At 39.7% G+C, this 20825-nt stretch overlaps 1 protein-coding gene across 3 annotated transcripts in view; it reads right to left on the bottom strand.

Moving 5' to 3' along the window:
• Positions 1-20825, bottom strand: part of MCTP1 (multiple C2 and transmembrane domain containing 1) — a 390864-nt gene that overhangs the window by 11125 nt on the left and 358914 nt on the right. For all 3 annotated transcript variants that reach the window (XM_075932144.1, XM_075932145.1, XM_014571314.3), the window contains 2 exons: positions 5542-5651; positions 2429-2538 (listed from right to left, as the gene is read on the bottom strand). In XM_075932144.1, the coding sequence (XP_075788259.1) occupies positions 2429-2538; positions 5542-5651 (220 nt within the window). The remainder of the gene's footprint in view (positions 1-2428; positions 2539-5541; positions 5652-20825) is intronic.

Raw genomic sequence — 20825 nt, 5'->3', positions numbered from 1 at the left:
TCAGTAAGCTGGGACATGAACATGGCCTGCTCTGGTTTGGGGTTAGCTAGCTGGGATATAAACTGATTCAATTTTTCAGCTTTTGCTGGTAGATCATCTATGGAAATTTGGCCAGGTTATAAAATTTCATGCCTTTAACAGAATGTGCATAGCAGAACAGCAGTGGAAACACTGCTGGCCCTCCACAGAGCGAATCGACAATCCTACACAATTGCCCAGAAGTGCAAGGCATGAAGAGAGAAGAAATTTGCAATCTATGGAAGTAAATTTGGTAACTGGTGTAAGATTTGAAATTCTATCTCTTATTAAAATTAGTGAATAGAGAATTTTAATACTCAATCACATCCAACTGAAGACCCAATCCAGCATGGAGGCACTGAGAAATCAAGTGTCTAACCAAGATATTCTAAAACTGTGGGCAGTGGACTACCTATTTGTAATTCCATCAACAGCTCACAGACCATATAGGACCAGTTGCTTCTTGGTAGCACCAGAAGAGTCTGGACATCTGTGAAAATAGCTATAAATAAGGATGTACAACCCTAGGATCCTCCTCTTAATTTTACCTCATAAGAGGAGTAAGAGGCAAGAGTCACTCTCCATGACTGGAGGCTGCAGCTGGACAAGAGCTACCATTGGGACTGAAGCATTCAAGAAGGTAACCAGGAACCATGTGGAAAAAAAGGAGTGGGTGAAGCAGAGGACTGACACAGGGTGGGGTGGGGAACAGAACAGCAGAAATGCAGAATGGGTGGGAGGAAGCGGAGAGTAAGAGGAAATGGTGTGATTAAGCCTTTTCAAAATGCTTAAGATGAAGCATTTTGATAAAAGCTAAAAATACACCAATAATTTCCTAACATTACTCTTCCATTTAGGCATCTGTATTAGCCATAGTGGTGCTACACAATTTTGAACAGAATTAGATTGCAAGTGGACCATAAGAGACACTGGACATGTTTAAGAATTCTAAGTTTATGTAGAGGAAAAAGCAAAGAATCCTTTGGAACAGAGGTTTCAGAGAAAAAAGTCTATGGGTGCAAAAAGAGAAAGATTTAGTGATGCAGATGCTATCTGACATTGCATGGAGGACATTTCTTAGGTGAAGAGTTGCCTCATTAAACAAACAGCAGCATGGCCACATGAATTTGCAAAGCAACTCAAATTACTTTCCTAGAGGTGACCAACTATCTTTCACTAAAAAATGAAATAAAAAGAAGTATTTATCTTTAAATGCAGAAAAAAAATGAATGGGAAGATAAGTTGAATATACACCAAATAAAGTGAAAATGAGTGTGTGTTTTTTGCAGAGTTCCATTTCAAGAGCAGTTTACTGGACTTAAGCCAAAAGTTTAAACTTCAGTCAAAAGTCTATGTGAGAGAAAAATGGAATTTTGTAAAAAACTAAAAGACTACCCCATGCCAAGGCAGTGTTAGCAGTAGAAGTGTGAAATCAGATGAAATCCTTGAACAAGAAACTCCTCATTCCTGATGCTTTCATTTTTTCTAGATTTTTCTTAACTGCTCCCTATTTCTTCTGTGTTCATAGCTCATCAACTACAAGCTTTCTGAACTGTATAATCACGTTTGGTGTTGGGTCTTTTAGTAAAGACTACAAATATTCCACCTTCACCCAATTTGCTTCAAATTTTCTAGTCTTGATTTAGAAAATATAATAAACTATTTGAAGTCATTTCTGTGATTTTGTGTGTTGCCATTGAGTCTGAACAATGAATTCTACAAGACACACTCCCATAGACTTAATTGAGACTATTTTCTCTGTACAAGGTGTGTACTTATAGAATGCAGGTACAGCTGCAACAGGGATGGGTTTGTGTTAAAAATGTATTAAAACATTGAGCAATCTCTGTAACTGATATATTATAGGTAGCTTTTCTAAATAAGTGCAAAGAAAGCCTAAGTGAGAGGTTAAAGTGTCTCAGAAAAATCCCCCAAACTCCAACTCCCTTTTGTTCAGTATCCACCAGTAAAATAGCATATATGTTTTTGTTATCCTAAAGGTGACCCTTTAAGCAGGTGTCTAAGCTTTACATACACTTTCACAAGATAAAGTGCTGCAGCAAAAACATATTGTCCTAAATGCACTATATAGATTGAAATGCCCCTGTTTGTGTATAAGTGGTGAAAATAAATCAGAGTAATATCTAGACAAAGCTACACTTTGATATATGAAGAATCCTCATGGCTGCATGTTTATAGTATGCTGAAGCCTAGAATGCCAGACAAGAAAAATGCACTTTGCAGGTGGGCCTAAATCTTTACACAGTTGTGATGTTTAACTAACCTGTCTGTTTCCATCATGGAATAGCTTTGTGACCATAAATACTGAAAACTACTGACAGTATAACTCATCCCTTAAAAAACAGTTTGTTCTAAGTGGCACAGACAGTTAAAAAAAGGCTTTACTTACCCCAGACAAGGACAATGTATCTCAGTGGAATGAAATACAGGATGACTGTGAACACACAGAGGGCAACAATTGCCAGCCAGCTTAAGAATGGTACAGTCCAGTTGAATGTACTGAATGAAAAATTAACATAAGTCAGAAGCCTAATCACTTCACAGAACTAAGAACAAACAATGAGCAGGTAGATTACAGCTGTAAATGGAACAGTCTTCAGCAGTGAGAGGACTGTAAGCATGCATGGATGCTGAATATGTTGGAGATCTGGGACCCCCTGAGAAGATGAAACTGGGACTTAGAGGTACAAGTGCCTGGGATAGAAGGTACAAGTGCCTGCATGCCACTGAAAAACCAGTGTTTATAGCATTGGAAGTTCCAATATTTTCCCCTATTTTTGTCAGACCTCTGTCCTCTGTTCATTTGCTCAGAATTCAAGGGATCCCTCCACTCTTAACTGGAATGAGATTATACAGCCCTGTTTGGATCATCTGATTTGATTCTCCCCTGTGTTCTGCATGAAATACATGGTCAGAGAAAGAAGCTAAAAGCTGTTCAGAGGGCACTTTTCTTAAACACGTGGCAGCACTCTCCATCAGTGATCATTTAATCACGATGGGGGAGGACTGAGTGAACAAACATGGGTACACAAGGTAGGTGACTCTTTCACACAACTGCTAGTGGGTTAGTTAATTAGGTCCGATGGGTAGTTTTGCTAAATGAGTGGCAATATAAGGAGGAAAGGGAAGGGGAAAAATAAACAGGACAGCAAAGGACAGGAAAAAAAGGGGGTGGGGACAGAAAAAAGGGGAGGGAAAAACAAAGTGGTTAAAGAGAAATGAAAATACAATAAGGAAACCACGCTGTACCAGCCTAAGAAAAATGGGAAGGGGCATTATTCATTCAAAGATGGGGGGGGGGGGGGGGAAGAGGAGTTGGGCTCCAATAAAAGTTTCAGGGGAATGGGTTGATGAAAACCTTCAGATTAAAAAACCCGTCAGTGTGGGTCCTAGATCTCAAAGTGTAATCAACTGCTGAGCAGCCTGAGATATGGGGGAAAAGGAAATGCCAGTCAACTAATCTGGAGGCAGCTTTGTTCTGGGTCCCCCACCCTGAAATGCAGTGAAGAAATGAAGGTCAGGAAGACCAATTTAAAAAAATCCCAGGGGAACTTTTGTTCAATGGAGTTTGGTTAAAAGGAATTGTTATACAAGTTACAACGACCACAAGGGTGCTCTCTGGCATTTGCCTTCCCATATGTATGTTTTTGGCTCTGAACCAATTGACAGTGTCCCTTTAAATTATTATTGCCAGATATATACCTGGATCATTTTGGCTAAATGTTTCTGGCTTCCAGGGTTAAATAATTACTATTGCCTGGATTGCTAGCTATAATTTATTATGATCTCTGGCTTCTTTCGGTTGTTTGTCTTTTCCTCCCCAGTAATTTTGACTTGTCTCCAGAGTGAACATTATGTAAGTGTCAATTGCTGTAGGATCACTCCCTAAATCCTGGGGGACACCTGCTCTTTTTCCTTCTTCTGCGTATATCTGGGGTGAACAGAAGGTTGAGGGTCTGCTCGCATTCTTGTGACTTGCATTGGGTGCTATGGATCACAAACACCCCATGTGTGGGAACACTGGCACCTCACTTAGCAAACCTCCTTATGTGCTGTGTTAGCACTGTATTCAGTACAATTTTCCTTTTACATTTTTAGGAACACATTACAAAGATTTATAGGAAGTGTCATTAATCACACTTGTTTAGCAAATTATGTTGCTTTCTTATACAATGGAGCAAAGAAATTAATTCCAAATTTTTCAAAAAATAATCATCAAGATAACTTCCCTATGCAGCTTTTTAATGAAAGTTTTTTCCAAAAGAGGGCTTGTTCTTAAAGCTTGCCCAGTATGAAGTGTCCGTGCCTACCTCTGCTGGTGTGTGTCTAGCCTGGTATAAAGTTGCAAAGTGCACTTTTAGGCATATTTTCCCATGGGAAGATCTCTCAGGTTCTTCTTTTAAAGTCTTTTCTGAAATTTATAAACTACGACTTTCTGTAACACCATCCTCATAGAATCACAATGTTTAAGGCCAGAAGGGACCATCAGATCAATCTAGTCTGCACATATGGCAGTCTCATAAGCATGAGACACAAATGACCACATATGCTAGATTCACCAAACTTTGTACAGAGATGTGTGAAGCCTGTATCTTTGTACCCAGGAGAGTATTCACAATGAGGCAGGAAAATAATACTTACACTGTCACCCTGATCTCTAGATTTCATTGAATGCACTGCCGGAACCTTACAGATAGAGGCTGTTGAGGGGATGCTCTGAATCAGTGCAGCACCCTACGTTTTTGGCTGCAAATATCCCTTTGAAAGGAGAGGGAACGTGTACCTGACATTCTGCTGGCAGAAGTCCAGGCTGAATTTAGCCCTGTCTTTTAATTGAGAGAATCTTTATGGAATGTTTCTGCTCTTTAATAAACATTAAATTACTCATTCATTAACATGCCAACCACATACCAAACTTTCTGTTACAGGCCAGAATCACATGCAAACACTGCATAATTTTGTTTTCCAAAACAATCCATACATATGCTGTATAGCTTTAACCAGTGCTTATTTTTTTAAAGATTTAAGTATGTGAATTGTATTTTATGTTGAAAGAATAAAAAAAATTGCACATAAAATAGGGTGAGAAACGAATCTATATAAAACCTTACTAGTAACAGAATACATGTGTATATTTAAAATTTCTGAAATATTTATTTAGGTCTATTTATTTCATCATGACTTTGTATTGCTGTTTTTAATGTCTAGGTTAGAAAGAGTGTTATGTCTCGACAGAAAGATAATCTTATTTCTTACTTCAAAGCCACAGTTCTGATTCTTTTCCAATTCATATATTTCTAAATTCCAGAATTAAAATGACAGGACTTTCATGCATCCAAGGGCCAGCATAAAGCAAAGTAAATAATGATGAGGTTTAAGCAATACATCATCCAAAACTGCCATCCTCTGCCAAAAGAATGTAACATTTTGCAGCTTGGTTGGAGAAAAAAAAAATGTGAACACCATCAGAGAGCAATCCAGCACCAATATGTCAGCACTCACTTCTTTATCCTTTCTCCAAAGGAAGCCACTTCATCAAGGACATTCTGGACACTGATACACACCTCCTGGATGGCATAGAGTTTATTCATAAATCCTTTTTTTTCACTATCCTGAAAAATAAAAAAGGGAATTGCAACAATAATTGAGTGAAAACTTTTTTGACCATAGTAATTGTCCTAAATATTTCTGAGGTATATTTTAAAATCATACATATTACAGACATACACAGAGCTCAACAGTAAAAAGTCAGAATTTAAAAACTCTTACCACATGGTAGTATCTTAGGCTTCATCTAGACTATACGTCTGCTTTTTTGGATTTTTTTTTTGAAAAAGCGGACGCACTCTTTTGCCATCCCTGTAAATCTTGTTTTATGAGGAATAAGGGATGTGGCAAAAAGCATTTTTTTTTCTGAAATTAGGCACCATGTAAATGCACCAAATTTTGGAAAAGCCTCTTTCAACAGTAAAGCAGAAAAAGATACGCAATTTGAATATTGCAAATTGTGTTTCTTTTTCTGACTTACCCTTGCAGAGAAGACCTAGACTTAGATACTACAATTCTTTCCCTCTAGGCTGTCTACGCAATATTCAAAATATTAACTGGGTACACAATGGAGCATAGCTTAATTTGCCATTGTAACCATTTTCTAAATACATATTTCTCAAGTTCCGCTCACTGGTATATTATCTTGAGGATGCCAATTTCATATCCTGTGAACTCTGGTCACCGATAAGAGTCAGGCAACTATATTACAGCTCAGATTTCTGAGCTCACTTTCTTCAGTCAATGTGGGTTTCCACATTACGAGATAAAAACTCCTTTGGAAGTACAGGGAGTAACGAACCAGACACACTTCAGGTCCTGAGGACAGGCTGCTGACCTCAGAAAGTAACCTGTCAAGTTCCATATAAGATTTTTTTCCCCCTTCTCACACCATCAGGCAGGTATTACTTTCAATTGTATTGACACAATATTGGGAAATGCCAAATTAATCTGAATATATTAGGAAGGTTTGCAGCTCCTCCTTTCAGGTCTGAATAGTATAGGCACACAAAGAAATGCTTACACTGGTGGCCCCCGCTGCACTCACTATGCTGTTCTCATCCATTAACATTCCAGTAAAACATATAGCCTGTTAGGGCATCCTGATACACCCACATCATGGCAGGTGCAGTCTCCCCAGACAAACGTCTGTGCACTATTCAGCAGCAGACAGACATGTGTCTAAATTGTCAGGCATATCAGTGACCTCAACAATCAGTCCAATGAATACAGTCAATGTTCCTTTTGCCCCAAGTGTCATTGTACATACAGTCTACATAAGGTGTTGCTACAACTTTCTTATGACATGCACTGTATGCTGCTTCAGAGGCTTTTAATGAGTCAGCTACAAAAAGAAAGATAGATTCTGGGAATGTCCAGGAAAGGGTATTCCATATAGTAGTTTGATTACTTGCATAGTTAGGTTTCCAAATTGTATTGGATTTTGATTCAAAGAGCAATTAATTTATCTACATGATAAGCATCCAGGATTATCACTTCATGTTGTCACTGTGAGGCCTAGAACATCTAGCTGCACAGTCAGCTTGTGTCTAATATCCTAGGACTAACATGGCTATGACAAAGTGGGTCAGGCAATATCTTTTATTGGGACCAACTTCTTGGTGAGAGAAACACTTTCAATCTTGCCCAATTTTGGAGAAGAGCAGCTCTGCGTAAACGTGAAAGCTGCAGTTGGTCCACTAAATTATATTACCTGACCCACCTTTCCTCTGTACAATCAGTATGAAGCAATGTCAATAGCTATAAGCCTGGTTGAGAGTTCTTGTTTTCATCAGAGTGTGAATGTGAGTGAGAAAAATTACCACATTATTGTGACCACTTGCTTTTGAAAACTGGGAATCATCTCTTACAAGTCGTTATCATGCTGATGGTTTTACTAAGAGCAATGTTTTGTCAGATTTTTCTTTTCCTCCTGAAGAAACAGTCAGCTGAACAGATGAAACATACACACCCAAAGGACCACTCCTCAGGACATAACATTTCATGTTGATACTCTCCTCCCCTGGAGAATTCCCACCCAGTAGCTACACAGCATCAGATCTACATGCCATCAAATTCTACCACTGAGAAATGCTGCATGTAACAACTCTGCCACTGCAATGGCAAAAAGTCATTTTCTTGTGGCCTCTCTCAGAACACTTGTGATTTGGATGTTTTTAAGTAAGCCCAATATATTACACTGTCATCCTGCCTAGAATGTATTTTCTTAAGAGTGTTTTATTTAAAAAGATGCTTTTCAAGGTTAGTAAAGTTTTGAAAAGCAAAAATGTTTGGGTAGATTGTAATGGAAGATGTAAAGTTAAAACAAAGTAAAAATTAACTATTTATTGTATCTGACCCAAAACCACAGAGCCCTGCAAATCTATGGATATCCACAGCTCATTTTTGTGGATACAGATGTGCATGCAGATACATTTTATATTTGTGCAAGACTCTAGATAATCAAATTGCTCTGTGTTGCATTCTATCTATCTATTACTTTTTCCATTAATGTTCAATAGTTTATTAGTGGAAAATACTTTGGTGTCATTTTCGGTTTTTCCTTATAAACCAGTTCGAATAAGGGACATAATCTAGCATTTAAACATCCAATGTTTCTCAAGAGACACTGTGTTACCCTAGAAAAGGGGGCTATATTATAGTTTGGTTCAGTGGATTCCATTTTGAAAGACAGTTCCTTTTCTCTACATGATGGAGGTTTTCCCGCTCAAACTGTTAATTTGCACACAGTACTACCTTGTGTACCCCTCTCAAACAGGCTGTGCACCCGTTACTATCTGATGCACTCAGCACCAAAAAAGGTGCACTCAGCCCCTAGGAAGCTGCACTCAACACCTAGGTTCATTAACATACTTTTCCCGCCTCTGGGCCAATAAAAGCCCTGAGGTATCAAGGGCTCGGGTCCTTGGATATTCCCCAGCCTTGGATCTACTCATTTGTTGCTCCTCTGTATTGTTTGCCTGAAGCTTGGATACCATCTATGTAATCAGAGGCCTGGACTTTTGAACTGTGCTACCCTTGTGTGGTAAATACCCACAAGGTTTTCCTGTTTGCATTGGTCACTGGAACCGGGACTCTCTTTTCCTATCATCTTCATTGGATTACCCGCCTACTGGATCAGACGGTGTTGTCGAAGGATGGATCAGACTGTGTCCAGGTGGGATTCCTTTCCAGATCGAGGATCCATATCGGGGTCGTCTCTTCACAGAGGACTCACTACCGTGGGATCTCCCTGCTTGTCCTCCCCAGAGGCTTACAAATAGCCCGAGGGTTGAAGGTCGCAGGCATCGATCGCCTCAGGCTTTGTATATACCTTATGTATCTAGAGAACTGTTCCATCTCCTTTCTTCGGGTTAGGGAGGGTTGGTTTGTTGAAACTTGCTGTTAACTGTATATCTGTTCCACTATTCTACTCAAATACGTGGTTTGGCCCTAAATTGTGTATGCCTGATTTGTGGCTAGAGATCCACCGATGATTAGATACGGCTCTCAGGTCGGATCTTTCTTCTGTGTAGGGACTCCTTCTCCCCATTTTATATCCACACCATTGGCCACTTTATTTTAAATTGCTTGTCCATGTCCCAAGGGCAACAACTGGTTCAAAAATTTCAGTGTCAAGATTTCTTCTGAAGATGTTAGAAGAATTGAGACACAAAACATGGGTTGGCTGTAATGCAGCAATCATATGAGGGATATATATGGCAAAAATATTGCTAATGATTTAACGTATTTTAAAAGCTGTAAATATAAAACATGTATTTACATGGGTCACAAAAGATGTAAGGTTTTTTTGAACCCACTTATAAGAGTCAGATTGTATCCTCAATTTGTGAAGTTAATAATGAGCTGCTGTTAGTTGAAATAATGTATTAATCAAGCAAAAATATTCTCTGATGATCAAAGTCATTGAAATAAAATGTGTGCCGAGCTATACAGCATTACTGAGTCTGAGTGACTTCCTAGATATTTATTTCATTCTTTTCTAGCTTGCCATTGACAGCAGTAATTCACTGCAGATACACTAGAGCACCTTTGGATTTACAATATATCCAGTGTATTTCATGTAGCCCAGAAAATGCAGATTAACGTTTTACTTTTCATATCACTACAATGTCATTATGAAAGAAGTCTGCACTATTCACTCAAGCAGAAATCACTCATGCACTATTGGATGAATATCAAAAAAATCTGTTTTTAATATAGGAGGAAACAAACAAATCACACAAGTCATAGCTGCTTTCTGCTCTTTATACTATATGTAGTTCTGCTTCTTTGGTTTACATTCTCAGATGCTGCTCTTGTTATAAATGTGTCTTGATTTATAATCAAATTATGAGAGAAACGAATTATATCAATATAATAAAAAATGCCCTTTGTGACATCTCCAAACCTCAGCAGTGATTACTTTAGGAGATCCTCTGGCTATTTTTCTTTACAAATATTTTACAAGACAAACTTGTACCATTTTTGAAAGCACATCTGTTTTAAATTATTCCCTTAAAACAGAGAAAGCAAGAGAATCACCATTTCTTCCCCCTACCTTCTGAGCTCAAAGGAAATTTGACGACATATTCTGAGGCAGGCATAGACAAAACAGCAGAGGAAAGACGAGGTGGTCAAAGGATCAGAGTTTGGCTTTGTTTAAACTAATTCCACATGCCCCTGCTCCAAAGATTTGTAGAGAAAATAATCTGGGATAGGGAAAAGCTGCACTTATTTTTTTCTCTAGTAAGATGCTGTGTTAGCAAATAGAACATATGAGCCACCTTCAGTGAACCAAGGTCCTTACTAATCCATTTTTCAAACACTACTGGCATTTCCTTTCCAGACAAAGATAGACTGTGACGGGAATCAATTTCATCATTTGTATGGCTACAATTGCCAAGTTTCTGGAAATAATTGTCATTTAAATACTGGATAACATTTATTATATGAAGCCAACAACAGTTTTATTACTTTTTAATTTCTATGATTTGTTTGTTTGCAGTAGGCTTAGGGTAACTCAAAAATCAAGATGGTTGGCGAGGGATGGGCTTAAGAATAAACCACAAGAAATATGTCAAATTAATGCTGATGGCCTGACTTGAATTCATAAAAGGAAGGGAATGGAGAATAAGGACTGAGACTATTGTCTCAAATTGTGGTTTACAGTGGATATACTGCCTGGCAAATAAAACCACTTAGCACTGATACTGTGATTTTCAACCATCTCTCTATTTTAGATATAGTGAAACTGAGGAAGAAAGTTAAATGAGCTCTCCCAGTTCACACTGCTGATCCATAGGAGAGACAGACAATAGAACACAGCTCATCTATGTCTGATGCCTTACCACTGACCCATACTTCCACTAGCATATCATAATGGGGTGTTTTAAGGAAAGAACAATAGTAATAGCACGGTTTCTCCCCCCCAACCCGTGTTAAAGTGTAACACTGAACCATGCATTTTAAAAAAAGGCAAAGTGTCAAAAATCAGTAGGCCAGATTCTTCACTCATGTTGGTGTTAATCAGGAATAGCTAATGAAGTGAATTGACTCAAACACATGAAGAACAGGTTCTAAGTGACAGGAGAATGTTTTAAATGTAGAAATCAAAGCTCTAAATAGGGTATAGTGGATACATGCCCTGGTCATAGACATAATGTGACAACCTGGAATGAGTGGGGCAGGTTTCGAAACAAGACTGATATGGGTGAAGTTAAGAAGAGGGGAAAAGAATCATAAGTGGAAGTAGGCAATTTCTAAGTTTATAGGTGGGACAGTGGAGGGGAGCAGGAAGACAGAGCATCTCTCATTGACTGAGCCTTTCAATCCACCTGCTCCCTCAGGATAAGGAGAAGCAAAGGGTGTGTTCGGTGGTTATTTGTACAAAGGCTGGTGATAAGAGGAAGCAGACTGGCCTGTAATAGATAAAACAGGAGAAGGGGAAACTAAACTATCAATTGTATACTAAATGCAAATCTCCTAATTGTGCCAGAGGGATCTTTTTATTAACTTATCCAAGAGTTGTGGTAAAGACAAACATTTCATTCTTTAATTCAATTTAACTCTAATGCCTCTGTCCCACCGAATTACCAGTTATTGCAGAAATACAGTAGCTATCAGTGGGGACTCAGTCTGTGACCTTCAGCACTAAAACCAAAGGTCTCAATAATTTGAGATGAGGAAGAACTGCTTTCTCTGAGAAATAGCAAGAATACCATCTGCAAAATCCTTCTAGCAGACCTATGCCAAGTCATGGGTCTCCCCATTAATATACAAGGTTTTAGAGTTGACTGCTTCTCCCCATGAGGAGTTTCTCATCATCTCTGCAAATGAGAGACTAGATTTGGGTCAGTCTCAGTAGTTGCAATATCAAAGCAGACGACTCAATTTAAATGCACTTGTAAATGTCCATTCAGCCACCTGTGGATTAGACCCATGTCAGTTGGGAATACCTTAGTCCTTTATTGGCAGGAATTGTTAATGCCTCCCGTAGGGAGGTCAAACAGACGGTTATTGTTGCACTATGCTATGGCCTGGCCTTGGCTCAGAAAAACTGTCACTAGGGATTAACAACCTCACCAATTACTTGCCAGACTGTAACTTTCCGCAGAAGATCACTGAGAAAGTGATAGCCTGCCAACCCTAACAGTATTTTATCTCCTCCAGTTTTTCTAAACCAGAATCAGTCAGGCTTCAGGAACTGGACATGGCACACAGACGATTCATTAGCTTTTCATTTCCTCAGGGAAATGAGTAGTAGTCAGGCATCCACAATGATACTACTGGATCTAAACAGGCTGTGATGCTGTTGGCCATGAGATGTGGCTGATTTGTCCTCAGGACCTGACGGGGCTCTGGAACTGGTTTAATTCATTATTTTTGAAATGATCTCAAAGACTTAGAATGTTTTAACTGCTCCTCTACCTTACACTTGTCACCTGCAGAGTACCATCATGATATAATTTTGTCATCCCTCTTGTTTAACAAGTATGTGAAGAGATTGTGAGATTCTTTCAGTGGCAGTTGAGAGAGTTTAACAATTCACAGAATCCAATTCTGAATCTCCTAGCTAGTGATACACCATTTCCTGGTTCTTTTTCACAGCAGCTAGCTGGAACCTGAAAAGAGGTATCAGATACCAGTATGTGCTTCCCATTTTGACTAAATCATGCTATTTCCTAGCCTTAATCACAAAGGGAATTAAGATACCAACAAGGAGGGGGAAAGAAACTTAATATTTTTCACTTTATTTTTCACATTACATGATACATTATAGTTATTCCAAAAGAGACTCCTAACATGAAGCAACATTCTGGACTTCCTAAGCCAGGCCTTTGGAGTCTACTATTATATGAAAGGCCAGAATCAACTGACAATATAGAACAGGAAAGTCCAGAATCATAAGTTGTCTAACTCAGCCAAGAAAGATGAAAAAGCAGAGCCTTATTATAGTCATACCTACCATGAAAATGAACCATTGAGGCAAACTTTGTGTCAATGCTAGCAAAGATTTAATACTACCTGATCATCAGAACCTCATTAGATAATAAAAGCTAGATTTTCAGATTGTGGTCTGCATTTATTCATTGCAACTTTGCACAATCACTCAATGACTTGCAATGTTGGTGAACTGACACCCTGTAAGCAAAAATGTCAAATGTTTCACCAAGAAAGTCCAATCTCTGATGTAATTCTGTATATGCCAGTTGCATCCCCTGCATTTATGGGTATTACTGCACAGACTGTGGCTATGTCTAGACTGCAGGCTTCTTTCAGAAGAAGCTTTTCCGAAAAACCTTCTTCCGAAAGAGTGTCCACACTGTGAAAGCACATCAAAAAAGTGATCTTTTTTTTTTTTTTTTTTGACAGATATGGTCCACACTGAATGGACATTATCTTGCATTTAAGCTGTGATTACTATGGGTGGCACCTATGCTTTTTCCTCTTTCTTCTTCTTGCAAAAGAACTCCCTCTTCCCCATCAACACACGCCTTTTTCCGAAAGAGCTCTTTTGGAAAAAGGCTTCTTCCTTGTAGAAAGAGGATTACCAATGCCAGAAAACTCCTCTGTTCTTTTACTTTCAAAAGAACACAGTTGCCATGTGGACATTACTCAGGTTGTGTCAGAAAAATGTCCATTTTCCTGACAAAGCTCTGTAGTGTAGACATACCCACTATCTGTATGTATAGCTAGCTGCATGTGCAGAGATTGTGGCCGTAGTGTAAGTCAAAACTTGGGGCAGCAGGTAAAATGACTAATAGCACTTTTTCCTTCTGGAAAAGTAAAGCAAAATTACTAACTAGTAAGTGTTCAATGTTGAAAACTGCAGAAACTAGGCAAAATGCAAACAAACATACATACATACAAAAATATTATCGCAATCTGCTCTGCCTCAAACATACCATGCAGAGCTGATAAAAATCATTTTGAATCTTCTGTTGCGTGTCACTTTTTTGGCATTTCTACCCATGTTACAAATTATACTTTTTACATGTGAACTGCTGCTACTGGGAATATAAAAACTGCCTAAAGGAGCTAACTGATTAACCCCTGGCTGCAGCGGGGAGGGAGAGGGCTGCTGTGACTCTGGCCCTACTGCAGGCACAAACAGCAGGAGTTGTGGGGGCTGCTTTTCTGTGGGTGGGGTCCTGCTGGTTTGGCTACCATAGGTGGCCAGGCCCTTTGGTTACCTGGTAAGCATGCCTGGAAGGATAATGCTTACTCAGCAACTGGTTAACCATTTAACATTTTGCATTCCTAGCTGCTATGGTAAAAAAATAAAACAAAATTAAATCAAGAACTACACTGATAATCTAAAGAAACAACATTCCGAGGGGTAGCCATGTTAGCCTGCTTTAGCAAAAACAATGAGGAGGCCTGTGGCACCTTACAAACTTAACACATTTATTTAGGAATAAGATTTTGTAAGCTGGAACCCATTTCATCAGTAGCCTATGGAATATGGTATTGGAGTGTTGCCTAGCAGCTTCCTGTTCATAATTTGATGTATTCTTCATGAGGACTACAGCACCTACTTTCTCAGCCTCTTTGATACAGTTCAAATAAGTGATGGTCACAGAAACACCACCCTATGCTGAAATCCTTCTGACCGCTATACTTACCTACATGCCTCCAACTTTCATTCACAACACATCACATGATCCATTGTCTACAGTCAAACCCTAAAACAGTCCATTTGCTCCAGTCTCTAGGACAGAGAGAAACACTGACAGGATCTCTATCAAGCGTTCTTAAAACTACAATAACCACCCAGGGAAGTGAAGCAACAGATTGACAGAGCCAGATGGGTACTCAGAAGTCACCTACTACAGGACAGGGCCATCAAGGAAAGTAATAGAACACCATTGCCCATCGCCTACAGCACTCCAGGAAAAGCCTCTGCAGCACATCATCAAGGATCTAGAACCTAACCTGAAAGACGATCCCTCACTCTCTCAGACTTTGTGAGGCAGGCCAGTCCTTGCTAACAGACAGCCCCATCCCCAACCTGAAGCAAATTCTCACCAACAACTTCACACTACACCACAGAAACACTAACCCAGGAACTAATCCCTGCAAACAAACCCCATTGCCAACTGGTCCACATATCAGTGACTCCATCATGTGACTTAACCTCATCAGCCATGCCATGAGGGGCTCATTCATCTGAACATCTACTAGGTGCTATATGCCATCATGTTCCAGCAATGCCCCTCTGCCATGTACATTAGCCAATCTGAACTTTGTCTGTGCAAAAAAATAAATGGACACAATCAGAGATCAAGACAGACAACATTCAAATAACCCATAGGAAAGATGGTATCTCCTTACGCACTGAATAACAGAGTTGAAAGTTGCCAGAGTTGAGGAAGAAATCTTGAAAATCAGATAGTGTGAAACCACAGAACTGGAGTTCATATGCAAACTGATCTGACAAGAAACTAGGATTGGCTAGCTACAAAAAGTAGTTTTCCTTCTTTTCTTATTCAGACCTCATCAACTATTGGCAGTGGACCACATCCACTCTGATTGAATTGACATCATTAACACTGGTCCTTTCCAGAGTAATGTAACATACACAACTTTGCATGTGTATGTGTGTGTGTGTGTATACACACACACACACACACACACACACACACACACACACACACACACACACACACCTACCAAACTGAAGTTTCCATTTCAGGTAATTGATGAAATAAGTTCTAGCTCATTAAAGCTTGAACCTAAATACATCCGTTAATATTTAAGGTGTTAGAAAATAAAGAATTGCCAAGAAAATCTTGATATTTAAGATGAGTGAAAATTGTCTTTAAAATATTTTTTCTCTACCCTACCCGCCCCACTCCCCCCATACACTATGACCAAATATAATTTAAATCTTTTCCTTCCTTAATCCTACTTTTATTGTAAGCTTTAATTCAGAGGTAACACACCAGATATAACACAAAAACAATAAAGCAGTAGTGCCAATTAATAATCTGACATGCCATTTTACTAAAAAACCATGTAGAAGAGAAAAATAAACAATCCGCTTAAATTTTTACTGAATAATACAAACGCTGGCCAATTTTGGTGCGCACAACACATTTATGAAACACGGTTTTCAAAAATTTTCTGAAACAATATAATACTTCAAGAGGACCAGAAAGTTTATCTATTGATTGCATAAATACTTAGTTCCTTAGGTTTTCCACTACAAATAGTGCCAAGAACAGGTATACCCAGCCTTGGGGAACATTGACAATCTGTCCCTAAAATTCTAGGCGTCTGTTGTATGGTGAATTATTGTGAGAAAGGGAATCTATTAGGCATGCATGCCTATAGTACAAAATGGAAAATCCTGTGATTTTCTTTCTGGCTGTCCTTTTCATTTTTAATTAGGAAAAAATCAAATCCTCTATTTTAAGTGAAACTAAATGAAGCTAGAACTCAACTATTATCTCTGTGGCCTACCTGTCTTCTCTTGTTAGTCTAATCCACATCACTTTCTCCTTTGTGAAAGTCCCACATAGATTAAGTCTCAGGCCAATAAGGTTAGGCCAATATGCGGGCATATCAGTTATTGGCCTTGCCTTTAAAATATTTTCAAAAACAAGTTTATTGTAGATGGGAATATAGGAATTATGTGTCTCTCTCACTATGGTAGATAACAGTATTGTCACCAAGCAAGACGACAATCTTTTTTGTGTCTTAAATGCAGTGCCATAACTAGCTAATTTTGCGCCTGAGGCAAGAATATAAAATTGCGCCCCCCTCAGCAGCAAGCAGCCTGACATGTAAACTGCAGGCCGGCCGATGCTAATGGATGAGAGAGGGAAACAGCACTGTCTTAAAATAAGTAGCTGTCTTAAAATAATCAGTTTTCAATATTATTTTTCTGTTCCGCCTCAGCTATGCAACCGAGGCAAGTGCCTCACTTACCTCCCCCTTGTTATGGCCCTGTTAAATGCTTGTCAGGGTGTAAAATTATTGGGATTAAATAAAAGAGATATAATCGTCTGATTCTGGTTACTGTTTGGAAAGCATGTTATATGACCATAGAACAACAATTAGCCACAAAATGGGCTTTCCTAACAGAAAATCTAAAATATCACTAGGATAATGCCATCAGCCCTGCAAAGTGGTGAACTCAGTCAGCTCCTTTAAGACAATTTAAACTTGTATCCATCCTAAGTATGTTCCCCAGGACCGTAGTATCTAGAGGTCTCAAAACTCCCCGTGAGGCAGTGAAGTATTATCCCCATGTTACTGACGGGAAAAAGAAAAAGTAAAATCTCCCAAGGTCACTTAGAGCATCTAGAAAATTAACACAGATTTCTTGATTCTCAGGCTTGGTCTTTAATCAGAAGCCTATTCTTCTGCCCCAGATTCAAATAGTTCACCCTTATCCTTTATTATCTTTGGTAGTAGAATCTCCCTTTGGTGGTGTGAGCTCTAAACAGTCTTCCATAGCACCTTAAACACCTTGACATTCTGGAGGTGTGGGCGGTCTTCAACACTAAGGCTACGTCTAGACTACACCCCTCTGCCAGCAGAGGGATTAGATGTTTCGAAAGTGCAAATGAAGCAGTGCTTTAAATATCCCGTGCTTCATTTGCATAATTGCATCATAGTGCTCTTTCGAACAAGTGCCATTTCTAAAGTAAAACCGCAGTCTAGACGCAGTTCTTTCGAAAATGGGGCACACTTTTTTCCTGAAAAAATGAGTACAGGATCTTTCGAAAAAGCACGCCATTTTCAAGAGAACCACATCTAGACCGCAGTTTTACTTTCTAAATGGGGCTTGTTCGAAAGAGGCATGATGCGATTATGCAAATGAAGCATGGGAAATTCCCACTTCATTTGCACTTTCGAAACGTCTAATTTATATCACTCTGCTGAGAGAGGGGTGAAGTCTAGACGCGGCCTTATTTACACTGAGTTAGAATCTAGCCTTGAGGAGCTGTGTTACTGAATAGGATTGGCCCTATCTACATGGATTCCCAAGTTTCAGGTAACATTGTATTTGTTAATATAACTCCTCAAGGTTTTGTTCTCATGTGACGTAAACTTTTAGCAGAGACAAACCGAGAAAGTAAAACCACAAAGGAGTCACAATTTAAAACAGGCAACAACCGATCTTGCCAATGTTAGTGGAAAGATGTGTACTTGTACTACGAAGGGCCCTTGATGTTAGACTAGCTAGGTAGGATGTAGGGGGGGGAAAAAGGGCACAGCAATCCTCCCTGAAATTTCTTATGCATTTAAGGGGACTGGAAAAGAGTTGAGGAGCAAGAAAGGGAAAGAAAAGGTTGGGGATTAGGTAAACATACGAAATTTTGGATACTTATACAAGTCAGACCTCCAAGACTTTTGAGATTCAACCTTCACTCACAAGAATATTCAATAAAAATAATGAACTATTTGATTCTGAATGTTTAAAATAATTTTGAGTAACTTGTCTAATCATGAGAGTCATCTTTCAGTGTACATCTTTCCATCTCTCCACTATGTAAAGAGAAAGGACTATAAACTGGCATAATTCCAGCAGAACTACATACTTTTAATCACAATTGTAAAGTACGTGGGATTAAACATATCATGGAACATAATTTTCATTTTCTTCTTGAAAACACTAGAATGAACAAGGCTATGGAAACTAAATAGTTAAGATCATCATCATACAGATTTAGGACTTTTTAACTCAGACTGTGCTTTGAAGATTTACTGTGTCTTGAAAGTCCTGTATCAATAAGATATTATAATTTTATAACTCTTATGAGTAATTCAATTAAATAGAGATGAAGATTTTAGACTCAGTTATACCCGTACCTGAACACCCAAGAGAGGGGAGTCTAAAAGAGAACTGCTAAATGGTGCTGCTGTCTCAGAGATCTGCAGCTCTAGAAATGTTGCACCAGTGAGAGGACAGCTTAAAGGATGCTACCACTCCTGCAATAGGCTGAGCAAGTGCAAAATGGTGGTTGAATGTGATTTGGGGCATTTAAATGGAAAGTTTAGGAGTCTACTAACTAGATTAGACCTCAGTGGATACAACATTTCTTTTGTGGTGGCAGCCTGCTGTGTGCTCCATAATATTTATGCGAGCAAGGGGGAAAGTTATCTGGTAGGGTGGGAGGGCTGAGGCAGAGAGTTTGAGCAGCCAGACACCAGGACAATAAGAAGAGCACAGTGTGGGACAGTGCAAATCAGAGAGGCTTTGAAAGAAAGTTTTGTGAATGGTCAGTTTTGAGAGTCAAGCATGTTGCTTTCAACAAGGTACCCCTACAGTCAATGTGTTTGCCTGTAATCCGCCACCACGCAACTGTAATACAAGCAATAGTGACTAAGATTATGCCTTTTTGTTTAGAAAGCTATGGAACTCGGCAATGAGGGATAGTTGTTCTACAATGGATGGCGGTGGGAGAGCCTTTACAGGCATGCTACCATGTGCTCCATCATAGCCATCAGGGATGAAAAGACATTGTCCTGGTGTATCACTTGCAGTTCCCTCCATGCTAGCCTCTCCTGTCGCTCCATTATCCCCTCCTCCAGTAACATATTCCTCCACTCCCTTTGCTTCTTAAATATGTCTTCCATTTTTGCCTATGGATTTGTACGAGCTAGACAGCTACTGGACCTGGTAGGGGGAGCCTGCAAGTGAGATGAGAAATGGGGTCCGGTCATGCAGGCAGGGCAGGGCGGCAGGTCACACTGCTTCCCTTCTCAGTCAGCCACACTGTACTTCCCAGAAAAGTACTTCTTTCTCATTCTGCAGGAGTCTATGGGCAGGAGGGCAGTGGTGCCAGAGGCTCAAGCCATTCTTGCAGCAGAGACAGCAGCTAATAGTTTCCCTTCCTCCTTCATCCAGGTTGCCATGCGAGATATCAATCTTCCCTGAATCACACAGAATAATTGGGAGCATATTCTGACAATGTGGCCAGAAACCTGGGTCTTATGATGCAATGCCTTGTGCTACAGTGATGCCAGACCACTTGCTACTGGCTTGGCATGAGAAGGTGTCCCACCATGGAGGACAGAATAAGGCAGGCCTCCCCAGAAACCTTGTGTAAAGGATCACAGAGTTCCTATATTAGATTCCTGCTCCATCTCCAGACATATTATGCTGTATTGTCACAGAGTATGCCACACATCACATCCAATTGCCTTAAACCACTTGTAAGAAAAACAAATTGTGAACTTATCGGAAGTGTCCTCACCAAGATCAGTGTTCAACTGAGATGTCTTGAGAGGAAGGGATGAAAAGTTCTTGGCTCGCACTGCTCGCCATTCTTCTCATCCTCTTCCTCCCGCTCCACCACCACACTGTCCTCCATGCTTCTGCTCCTCCCCATGTATCTTGGGAGGATTCCATGGTCTGGCATGGGAACCTGGTTAGGTCTCCCCTCATAGGATCACATCATGCAGCTGGTCATAGAAATGGCATGTTTTTAGGCATGCACCAGACCATCCATTTGCCTCCTTTGTCTTGTGATAGGATGGCCTCAGCTCTTTTCTTTTAACCTGGGACTGCTGGGGATCTATGGAGTATCCTTTCTCCACCATGCATTTTGCAATCTTCACATAAGTATCGGCATTTTGTCTTCTAGTTCAGACAATGGAGAATGGATTCCTCTCCCCACATCTCAATCAAGTCCAAGTTCTCCTTCACACTCCAGGCTAGTGTTCGTGTGCGCCCTGGGAACTGGAGCTCATGCAACTGGAACCCATGCTGCTCAGGTGTG

The sequence above is a fragment of the Pelodiscus sinensis genome, chromosome 6 (assembly GCF_049634645.1).
Source record: "Pelodiscus sinensis isolate JC-2024 chromosome 6, ASM4963464v1, whole genome shotgun sequence".
Taxonomy (NCBI): domain Eukaryota; kingdom Metazoa; phylum Chordata; order Testudines; family Trionychidae; genus Pelodiscus; species Pelodiscus sinensis.
Note: the sequence above shows the minus strand (reverse complement) of the source record. Positions and strands in the feature narration are given on the sequence as shown.